The following is a 12,500-nucleotide window of genomic DNA, read 5'->3' on the forward strand; positions in this document are numbered from 1 at the left end:
AACGCTCACTGTCTGTCTGCTTTAGAGGAGAGGGGGAAACACAGAACACAAATCAAGAGAGAGAGGGGTGTTGTTTCAGGAGGACGAAACTTAAAGAAGAGGAAAAAGAAAAATGTACCATTGCTCTATAATGAGCTTTTTCTTCCCCATGTCTGTGAGTCTTACTAAACTGAGTATGATTTATAAAGACTTTCAAGCCTAGGAAGCAACACCTGGAAACCACCAAGGCAAGGGATGCACCACTGTACACCCACACACAGAACCGTCCACCTCTTAGAGGCATGGGTAGTCTGACCAAAAGGATTTCTTTATGGGGTTTCCTTGACACCCTTGCATGAAAGATGGTGCTACCGACATGATTCTTTTCAACCCACATACAACGAATTCATTCAGATGAATTCAAACATCGCTGTCCCACAGTCCGACAAGTTTTTAGATATGAATGAAATCAAACTGCTCTCTCTCTCTTCCTCTCTTCCACTCTTCTCCTCCTCCTCCTCCTCCTCCTACTCCATCCATCCATCCTCATGTGTGAGCATCCTTGGGAGACGTCGGAGCCCCTCTGGCCTGATTGGTTAAAGAGCAGCCTCACTGGGGAAGTTTCCGGATCCTTGTGATACGGCCAATACTTATACACTGAGTCTAGGTTATAGAGGCCTGTAATACTACCCTACTATTGACCGAGTCTAGGCTAGAGAGTCCTTCGGGGAGACATACTCACTTGTGAGATATGCTTTCACGTCTCACAGAGATATAGCATATTTCAAACAAACATAAAACACAATGCACAGACCGTAGCCGTAAACGCGTCCCCTCATTTCTTCAAACATTGGCCCGTGTCACAGTGTCCCAATAAAACACTGCCTCAGTTCTACCGTAAGACACCCATGCTTACGTAGCAAAGGTTATTGTAAAGCTCGTTGTCTGTGGTTTTTTTTCTATATATATAACATTCCTTTGGCTTCCCCTACATGCCGTAACCATGAACTTGCCTTTGGCGTGAGAACTTAGCGTTAGCATGCTTGTGGTCTTGTGTGTACAACATTAGCCTTCCTGTTTCACAATGTGGTCGCAAAAAGTGGGGATCACTTCAAAGACTTAACGGGGAGGGGGGAGTGAGCCCCCCCCCCCTCCCAAACCTCCAAGGAGCATTTCTGTTTCCCTCTCTTCCACTTACCTCAAAGTACACATGCAATATTAAACACACACACACACACACACACACACACACACACACACAAATATATCACTTTTAACCACATTATGGTGGATATTTAACAAGGAATAAAAACACGCAGGCCAGTGTGTGCGCATGTTTTCTATCATGCAGCTTGACAGCTGTTTAACTCAAAGTAAAACACACCACACACACACACACACTCCCAGATCCAAACACTCACGCAGTCACTCACTTAAATATGCACACATCGCTCTCAGGGCATAAATCCCCCCGCAGCGGGACACAGGGTCATGTGTTGAAAGTGGATTATTGGGTTCTACATGCAGACAGAGTGTTTCTCAGGCTGAGGCAGAAAGAGAGAGAGAGAGAGGCCATGGCCACTTTGAAATACTTGTGTACAGGTTGGACACTGGAGGGTTTCATGGTAAATCTTCACAGCGAGGTCAAAGTGACCTAACAAAGAGAGGATGGACTGGTGACTGGTGCATCACACACTCACACACCCACCCACCCACCCACCCACGCAGTCAAATGTTTAGATTAAAGGTTTTCTGTGGACTTGTTTCACGCGCGGTGAGCACTACTCACTGCCGGGATGATTCCCTCCCCTGCTGGTGAGGACAGATAGAGTGTGAAAACACGGCGAACAAAACTCACGACTCGTTCTGTATCTGGACGTCTTGTGCCCAGGGTGGGGGTGTTTCCACGGTGAAACCCACGTCGTCGTGGGAGCTGGAAGATGATTGGTCAGAGAGGCGGGCAGGCAGGACAGGCGGCCGATCATCTTCGATGATGACTGTGTCATCCTGGGGCATGTTGACGGTGGGAGAGAGCTGGTAGTTACCTGAGATAATGGAGGAGACAGAGAGACACAGGCACCATGTCAAACCAAGAGGGAACACAATTACACTACACATACGTTAGCCATTACCCAAACAGAACATACCAACTGACAGACAGTCAAACACACAAACATACACGCACACGCACGCGCACGCGCACGAGCACACACACGCATACAAACACAGACGCACACACGCACTGACAGACAGTCAAACACACAAAGGCAAACACGCAAACGCGCACACACACACACACACACGCACACACGCACACACGCACACAGACACACACACAGAAACACACACACACACAGACACACACACACACACGGAAACAGACAGACACACACACACACAAACAAGAATGTAACATGTAATAAGTAAAAAAAGCTGAAGTCCAATGCATGTGCTTACCATTAATATAATGGATTTGTTTTGGAACAAAAAAAAAGATTGGAATGAACAGTGCTGAGTCCATTCATTTCCATTATCACAGAGTCATTTTGCAAATTTAACAGCTTAAAAGCAATTGCATGTAATTGCTACCAGAAGGAAAAAAAATATTTACCCTGGCTGTCTCCCAGCAATAACTCAAAAGTGTATTTCATCTCAAAGCACCTCAACGAATAACAAATGCCTTAAATAGAAATGACGATGTAATGTTCTGGTGCGTTGAACATTTGGTTGTGAGTTTGTGGTACCTGTTACTTGAATGACAGACACAAATGAGAGCCTAAAGTCGTGAGAGGCAATGGAGAGCTGGAGCGAGAGTGGTGTGATGTGAGCCCTTTTTCTCTGCATTCTCACTTCCATACATCTACACTTACTGTTGTTTAGGCCCTGAACGGTTACTATGGTTACAAAAAGCCATACTATCCACCCACACCACAGCACTCACTCCCCCCCACACACACACACGCACACACACACACATTCACACCCCTAAACAGGTTCAGGAAGAGTGAGCAGAGAGAAACAAAAGGTAATTAAATAACCTTTTGTTATACACAACTAGATAGGAAGTCTATGCGAGCGGCAGCTAATCAGATTGGAGAAAGAATTAGCACAGCAGCTACTGAGACTACCCGTCCAGCACTCCAATAGATCAGTGGCGTCCCACACAGCGCTTCAGTCAATGCAGTTGGTTAACTGAATGGGCATGGTCATTTTAGTTCAAGGTTAGGGGTTTATCAGAGTCAGAGAGAGAGAGATGGAAAGAAAGGGAGAGAGAGAGAGAGAGAGAGAGAGAGAGAGAGAGAGAGAGAGAGAGAGAGAGAGAGAGAGAGAGATCAAAGTCAAATGAAGTCAGACACTTGACTCAACTTGCTCATGAAGAGAATATGATTTGCATTGCTCACTATTTCATCAATGAACTTGTAATGCAGAAAACAAATGGAATGAAAGTCAACCCTCATCTTATCCTGCTCATTCTCCCCACTGCGCCTTAAGTGTTTTTTCACAGACCATAGTGTTGAAGGCACTCAAGTTTTTTTTTTTTTAGGGCCATTTATAAGAAGCTAAGTGCGTGAGCCCAGCTACAGGCATCACTCCCCCTGTCATCCTCATTCTCATCAGCAGCACTGCAGCAGTTGCCAATAGATTGCATCATGGCTTCAAAGACTAAGGCTGCACACATGACTAGAATGGGAGGATATGGGATCCCTGACAACATCCAGAGCTGAAATCCACACTGAAGACACACAACCGATACTACGGACATTAACAAGCCCACGACAATAATAAGAGTAGGAGAGAGAGAGAGAGGGAGAGAGAGGGAGAGAGAGAGAGAGCTATGGAAAGAGAGAGATATGGAAAGAGAGAGGGGAAAAAAACACACACAATAACTGGTCAAAATATTTACAATTACTAGCCAACCCACACAAAATGAAAATAAATAATAAAACCAAATGAAAACAATAAAAAAATAAAATAAATAAATAAAATGATGATAAATATTCCTACTACTTGTTCATATCAGGACTGAAGAGAGCTGATTCTTTATCCCTATGATCTGCATGGCTGTTTATAGAAGATGTGCAAGCTTAGATTTGAACTATTGACAAAACTACCAAACCAAACCTGTATGCCATACTGAATGACCCTCTCTAAAACCATTTGATAAAACAGAAGCAATGTGCTAATAGATTTGAAGTCAGATCTTGCCATACTTAACATATTGAACTCAGTTAGTTCAAAAAGAAAAATAACACTTGATAATAAAATAATGCACATGAATCTGTTTCAATATATCCAATTCTAAATAAAGGTGAAGAGTATTAAAGACTGCACTAAAATGAATAAAAAGTGAGCGTATGCATATACCTTAGTGTCCTCCAAGCGTTTAAGTACTAAAGAGAAACGCTCAGGGGTTTCTGCCCAATATTTAACTACCGAACCTTCTTTTTTTATGCCTACCGGTGATTCCATTTTAAAACCTTTTTGACTGATTTAACCGATTTCCTCCCTGAGCCTTCTGAAGATGAGAGCCTAGTCCCTGAGAATTAGGTGGGTCGTGTGTGTGTGTGCAACATTCGGCCACCTCAGGCTAAATGCCAAGTGGCCAGGTGGAGCGGTGGCAACTCAGGGACTTTAGAAAGGTGAGAGGCATAATTATCAGGTTTAAAAAAAAACCACACCACTCATCCGGCGCTGGAATAATGAGCCAGAGACACTGAAGCTTAAAGCTTAATTCTCCTTCAGTAGCCAATGAGTTGGAAGAATAATAAGTTCTAGCTGCTCAAGATCATTAAAAAAAGATTGGACAGACAAAAACCCCTCGCTATTGCTTGTAAGAACAGAGTTAAGATATTAAGTGCTTCAGTATAGATGAAGGGAAAGTCGCTACCGCTTTTATACATTTTAAAAGAGAGAGACAAGTGGAAAAAAGTAAGATGGACGGAAAGTATTACGCAGATGACATGGAGGTCTTTTAGTCATTGTAAGCCCACGGTCTGTCAGGGTGAGTCGACACTTAGCCCGCGTAAAGCGCTAGGGAAGCTAATATGTGGCAGCTGGGGGAGAATGGAGTAGGAATGCACCTGAGCGGCTCACAGCAAGGGCTGATTGGGACTGAGTTTGGCGTGCTGCGTTCCTGAAGAGAAATGGCGCTACGGGAGGCTGCCCTACCTTCCCGCCCAGTGTCGGCTAGAGGCTGACAAATCTGTCTGACACTTCCTCTGCCACTTGTCGAGACCTATTTCTCTGTTGGTCGCTGGACTTAAGGCCACTAGCAAGAGAGTGAGAAATAGAGAGAGAAAGGGATATCATTCACAGCAGAGCTAGGCTAGATGTTAGCTGATAATTGAAAGGCCAATATAATATATAAAAGGCCAGTTAAAACATATACAGCCTGAACACTGTTCACCATTTGCTGAAAAGGTGTAAATCAACACACATTTACATAAATAGTCAATGTCACACTAGTGGCAGCTCATGGCAGCAAACAGTATTTCTAGTACTCCAAATGGCACTATACAAATGTAGTCCAATTGGCAATATTTGGGTTTGATGATGATCTCTATATATGTAACATACTTCCTGCATAATACAATACATTGTTTTATTTATTGCTCATTCTTTGGAGATACAGATGAAGTGAATGGCAATAACACAATAACTGGATATCATCCTCCCTGCCTTCACCTGATCCACTTTGGATCAGTCCATTCACTTCCCCAAACAGCAGCAGGCCGCCCATCACAGCCCAACAGCCCAGGAACCTGCCACTCCACGGCCCTACCAAGAGATGGATTAAGGTTCACGGGTCTCCAAGATGAAGAAAGATGAGCTCCGTGAACATAAGGGTCTCCTGGAGACGTCCATCACCCCAGCTTTCAGCCCCAAAATCATTCACTGGAAGGTGAGAGGTCACACCGTTAGCCTATCCGTATTCCTCTCCCCTCTCAATCTCTCTCGCCATCTAACTAACTGTGCCTCTCTATCGGCCCGTCTCTGTTGAGGGATCTCAGCGTCCGTCTGCTCAGCCTGACACTATTGATCGTTGAAGAATCATTAGTGAATCCATACGGCCTGGGACGTCAGGCTAAATGCAGTTAGCTGCTAATCACAGAGTACATGCTGTTAAGTAGAGAGGGACAGCTGATGCTAGGAGCCCAGCTATGTTTTCTCTGACTGATCAGTTCAAAGGGCAACCAGACGCGGGTCAATTCAACAACCTGGCCCCTTTGCTTGATTGGATTGACTGGATCAAGACCTTGTGCTTGCTCTATATGTGCTGTATTCTCTCTCTCGCACTGAGTTACAACATCATTTGTGCAACAGTTCTATGCAATGGAACTCAAAACACACAGAGGAGAGGAAATTAGGCCAACATGTGGAATTAATCACAAGTTCCCATGGACCAGGGAACAAAGCTCTCAACAATCAGTCAGGCTTTTCCCAGCCGCTGTGACTGTTGTGGAGAGCAGGGGCGTTGTCAAGAATGTCCCATGTGACAGGAACAAAAAGTACAGTCACATTCTGATTAGAGGCAGGCTTTGAGGAGACTTCAAGGGGATTCCAAGGATTTCACCTGAGAGTGCCAGAATAAGAATTCTGATTCTGAAAACATGTCTGAACTCTGTGAGGTAGACTTCAGTTGAAAACCTCCTGCACTGGGATTCAAAAGCATGAAATCATGACAAAATAACACTGACCTCCTCAAAAACAATTAGGCTTCTATTTAGAATACAGTTAAGCCAGAGGAATGCGTTTGGGAATAATGGCCCAAACCTCTTCACACAGGTCTAGAGAGAGTAGACATGGAGACATATGGGGATTTACTCTGAACAGATGCAGATGTAAACCCATTTTTACCATTCATTTACATTTACATTTTACATTTAGTCATTTAGCAGACGCTTTTATCCAAAGCGACTTACAAGGATGTATGCACATTTTACATTTACATTTACATTCAAATGTTCCAAAATGGAACCAGCCTTTATCAAACGGCTGCAACAGAGCTGGAGGGGAGGGGAGGGGAGTAATAGTAATAATAATAATAATAAAAGTAATATTTGGGGTTTTTGAGGCATTGCATATCCATTTATAGGTGTGTCCTAAAAGAGCAAACATCTGGGTGGGTCACCAACTACCGTAATTTCCGAACTATTGAGCGCACCTGAATATAAGCCTCACGCACTAAATTTTTTAAAAATAATTATTTTTAACATAAATAAGCCGCACATGTCTATAAGCCGCAGGTGCCTACCGCAACATTGAAACAAATTAACTTTACACAGGCTAAAATGAATATCAAAACTAATACAATAGTTAGTTTTGCCAGTTAGATAAGTGCACTGTTGCTTTAAGAGTGCACAGTCGCAAGAGCCAATCAGAAGCTAGAACGTTAGATTGAAGACAGACGCTAGTTTGAAACCAGTGAGCTAAAGAACTTGAAGACTGGATTTGTATTGTTGTAAACTTTTATTTTATTTTCTAAAGTGCTTTGAGTTGTGTTCTGTCTACGCTGGTAGACTGTGGTTATTTTGACATTAGTTAAGTTATTGAGAGATACTGAGAAATCGCGTGGAGCTAAGCATCCATGCGGCTGCATTCATGCTAGCATCCTAGCTCCACAAAGCCACCGTAAACACAAAGCCACCGTATACAGTCACAGGTATCATAATCCATAAATTAGCCGCATCGTTGTTTAAGCCGCGAGGTTCAAAGCGTGGGAAAAAAGTAGCGGCTTATAGTCCGGAAAATACGGTAAATGAGACTCATCAAACCTGAGAGGAGATAGTTCATGTGTGTGTGTTGGATGCGACTCATCAAACCTGAGAGGAGACAGTTAATGTGTGGGTTGGAATTGAATGCCTGAGAAAAAAACTAGGCATACCAATGTTCAAACAGGAACAAAGCAATTTCCCAGACTTAAATTCTCCTCTCTTTGAGCATGCGGTGGCATCTGCCTCAGGAACATCACAAACTGTAATTCCCTGCTGCACTGTCTAGAGTTCTTCAATAGATGTCGCATCATTGCACTTCCAAACAGCATGAACCCCTGTGCAAAACAGTACTTTAGATGGAGACAGACAAACATGGATGAAAATGCACCTGAGTTCTGCATTAGGTTTGCTGGTAAATCCATTGCTAAATAACCTACCCCCATAGAGGCGCCCCTGTAGACCTAACCCCATAGACGCGCCCCCATAGACCTACCCCCATAGACCTAACCCCATAGACGCGCCCCCATAGACCTACCCCCATAGACCTACCCCCATAGACGCGCCCCCATAGACCTAACCCCATAGACGCGCCCCCGTAGACCTAACCCCATAGACGCACCTTGTTGCAAACTTGCCTCTAAATATCGCCTCTCTTTTGCCCATTAGCTAACTACCTCTACTACTAAAGATTGACTAAGACTACCACAAAGACTGATGTAGAGATGGTGACTGAACACAGTGGCAGTTACATGAAGACTGATTGTGACTGAGCACAGTGGCAGTTACAGGAAGACTGATTGTGACTGAGCACAGTGGCAGTTACATGAAGACTGATGGGCTGAACACAGTGGCAGTTACATGAAGACTGATGGTGACTGAGCACAGTGGCAGTTACAGGAAGACTGATTGTGACTGAGCACAGTGGCAGTTACAGGAAGACTGATTGTGACTGAGCACAGTGGCAGTTACAGGAAGACTGATTGTGACTGAGCACAGTGGCAGTTACATGAAGACTGATGGGCTGAACACAGTGGCAGTTACATGAAGACTGATGGTGACTGAACACAGTGGCAGTTACATGAAGACTGATGGACTGAACACAGTGGCAGTTACATGAAGACTGATGGGCTGAACACAGTGGCAGTTACATGAAGACTGATGGTGACTGAACACAGTGGCAGTTACATGAAGACTGATGGTGGCTGAACACAGTGGCAGTTACATGAAGACTGATGGTGACTGAACACAGTGGCAGTTACATGAAGACTGATGGTGACTGAACACAGTGGCAGTTACATGAAGACTGATGTAGAGATTGTGACTGAACACAGTGGCAGTTACATGAAGACTGATGGTGACTGAACACAGTGGCAGTTACACGAAGACTGAGGTAGAGATGGTGACTGAACACAGTGGCAGTTACATGAAGACAGATTTAGAGATGATGACTGCTTTCACAGGCACTGTATTCTACTCTGCTCTGCTGATCTGAAGGTAGATCTCATTGGGTCATTTGCTCCAATGTCACTGTCTCACACACCTCTTAGTCATCCGCCTTTTCTATGGATAGAAATAGAATGATCCGGACATTCAGCGAGGGGGAACAGCAGTGGGATGTGGAGGTCCAGCAGTGATGAATACCCAGAAAGAGGGGGATGACACGCTCAAACTATAAAAAGCCCTCTCTCAGTGAGCCACGGGGAGGTCAAGCAGCAGAGACATGCCCTCTGTCACCTTCAATTACGTGGCCCTGCCAGCGGCCACTGACTCATGCCACCTGCATACCGAGACGCCTGTTACACCATTCTTCACATTTCTTCTTTCTGTGCTTTTCGATCCTTTACCAGTTCTTCACAGTTCATACCGAGACGCCTGTTACACCATTCTTCACATTTCATACCGAGACGCCTGGTACACCATTCTTCACATTTCTTCTTTCTGTGCTTTTCGATCCTTTACCAGTTCTTCATAGTTCATACCGAGACGCCTGGTACACCATTCTTCACATTTCTTCTTTCTGTGCTTTTCGATCCTTTACCAGTTCTTCATAGTTCATACCGAGACGCCTGGTACACCATTCTTCACATTTCTTCTTTCTGTGCTTTTCGATCCTTTACCAGTTCTTCACATTTCATACCGAGACGCCTGGTACACCATCCTTCACAGTTCATACCGAGACGCCTGGTACACCATTCTTCACATTTCTTTCTGTGCTTTTCGATCCTTTACCAGTTCTTCACATTTCATACCGAGACGCCTGGTACACCATCCTTCACAGTTCATACCGAGACGCCTGTTACACCATTCTTCATATTTCTTCTTTCTGTGCTTTTCGATCCTTTACCAGTTCTTTACAGTTCTCTGTCTCTCCTATTTTTCACTCAGAGGGTCCCCCTCATCTGCCTTTCCTCTTCACTTTTCTTCACTCATCACACTCTTCCTCCAGCTACCTTCATCACCTTCCTCCTGTCCACTTCTATCGTCTTCCTTTCAATGGTGGTCTTGAGCCGTAGCTGCTATTGGTGCATGACGATGATGTGAAATTGCAGCACCCTCACCAAGTCCCCCGTGACCAACCCGAAACACTTCCGAGAGCTTTTTTTCTTCCTGAGTGCACTCTGCACACGGCACGCTAAGACCTCGGCTTGGCGGGTCTTCAATTTGCGACACAGTGTGACTTCCTGCTCTTAGCTGGACTTTTCAATTAGGGCGTGCGCAAGACCGCAGCCGGAGCGGCAGCTAATGACCTTCACCGGAGCACGAGGCAGATTTCTCTCCCCTCTTCAATCTCAACCACTGCAACGATTTAAATAATTCCACCGCCAAGGACATTCAAGGTCACGAGTCGCAGGGGAACAAAAACAACTAAGAAATGAAAATGAATAACAAGCTGATAAAAATAACACTGCGTGAGGCTAGACACAAAGCAATCCAATTGATCTCATATGAGCTCCAAGCACCCTGGCCACCACCTGCTGCGTGAGCCCTCAGTGTCTGCACTGTAAGCGGGCCGAGGGGGGGGAAAGAGAGAGAGAGAGAGAGAGAGAGAGAGAGAGAGAAAGAAAGAAAGAAAGAAAGAAAGAAAGAAAGAAAGAGCGAGAGAGAGAGAGAGAGAGAGAGAGAGAGAGAGAGAGAGAGAGAGACAGAGAGAGAGAAAGAGAGCTGCTGGAACTGACTGACTGACAGACAGGGGAGTGGAAGATTTAGTGAAGTCGACAGGCTGGGGAATTACTCCTGCCTCTCCTCCGAGCTCCACTCCCCTGTCGCCTCCTCCGAGCTCCACTCCCTTGTCACCTCCTCTGGCAGACTCTGGACGGAGTGACAACCTTCTGAAGCCCCCGCACACTCATAGCACAGCCAATCAAAGCAAAGATCATGATACATAGCCCATAAAAACAAACTGTACTCCTCGCACATGACGCTGTGCAAGAAGTCTCAGTCACTGACAACTTTCTGCTTCATATTATCACAAAGGTCTGTATGAAAAAATAATAATAATGTAAAATGCTTACCAAAAACCAAATGTATAGAAAGCCTGAGTGCAATACAATTGCATTGTTGACAGTGAGATGCTATAAGATATCAATTCCAGTCATGTGTTTGAATATTCCTGAAGTTATAAAGGACTACTGCCTTCTAGCATGCTCTCATCCAAGTATTCCTAAACTAAATGAGTGAATAGAAGAATGCTATGCTAGCTCCCCCGCTTAGCAGTACATTGTAAATACATGGACGCTAATAGACACACTGATGCCACATGTTTGTCCCCGATCCAAAGCTCTGAGCATCTTATTCAGTTTCCCTCGCTCTACCTCTGGGAGCCCAAAACAAACGTCTAGGGGGGGGGGGGCAGACTGTGCAACCTGCATTCCAAGGAACCACAGTAAAGCAGTTTATTCTCCACACATGTGTCTGTGCAACCTGCAGTCCAAGGAACCACAGTAAAGCAGTTTATTCTCCTCACATGTGTCTGTGCAACCTGCAGTCCAAGGAACCACAGTAGAGCAGTTTATTCTCCACACATGTGTCTGTGCAACCTGCAGTCCAAGGAACCACAGTAAAGCAGTGTATTCTCCTCACGTGTGTCTGGAGAACGCGAGAGAGCAGTTTATTCTCCTCACGTGTGTCTGGAGAACGCGAGAGAGCAGTTTATTCTCCTCACATGTGTCTGGAGAACGCGAGAGAGCAGCAGGTACGTAGACTGTTGCATCGAGAAAAATGATCACACATATTCTCAAATCGTCTCACAGAAATGGCATCTGATGATGGTCAAATGGTACAGATGGTACAGATGGGTGACAGTGGTACAGGAGGTAGAGAAGTCGTTTAGTAATCAGAAGGTTGCTGGTTCGATTCCCTGTCGAAGCGTCCTTGAGCAAGATACTGAACCCCTAATTGCTCCTGATGTGCAGTGTGCCATCAGTGTAAAATGTAAAATGTGTATACATCCTTGTAAGTCGCTTTGGATAAAAGCGTCTGCTAAATGACTAAATGTAAATACAGGTTTTAGCAACAAGGCTATGGGGTAAAAGGTTTTCACCCAAGCCAGCCGTACTAACATGTCTGTTGTGGCACTGCTTTTTGCATGAAGGTTGCCGGTGTCAGACTGCACGTCTCTATTTCATCAGTCACATGAGCCAGGAAGGACTATATTCCATCATGCTAACCTTGCAAGGGCTGCCTTCTACATCCGTCTCGAGCCCATCAAAGACAGGAAGGGTGTTTAAGGGACACTCGGCTCGGACTTGACCTTGGGACACGACTGTGCTGACTCCACTGGGACAGGGTTTATGTCACCTCCCAGGT

The 12,500-nt window shown here is 44.9% G+C and overlaps 1 protein-coding gene across 1 annotated transcript in view; it reads right to left on the reverse strand.

The window, feature by feature from the left end:
• Window positions 1-12,500, reverse strand: part of pard3aa (par-3 family cell polarity regulator alpha, a) — a 344,419-nt gene that overhangs the window by 145,821 nt on the left and 186,098 nt on the right. Inside the window, 1 exon segment of the mRNA XM_031583717.2 lies at window positions 1,838-2,024. Within this exon segment, the coding sequence (XP_031439577.1) occupies window positions 1,838-2,024 (187 nt within the window).

This window comes from Clupea harengus, chromosome 17, assembly GCF_900700415.2.
Source record: "Clupea harengus chromosome 17, Ch_v2.0.2, whole genome shotgun sequence".
NCBI lineage: Eukaryota > Metazoa > Chordata > Actinopteri > Clupeiformes > Clupeidae > Clupea > Clupea harengus.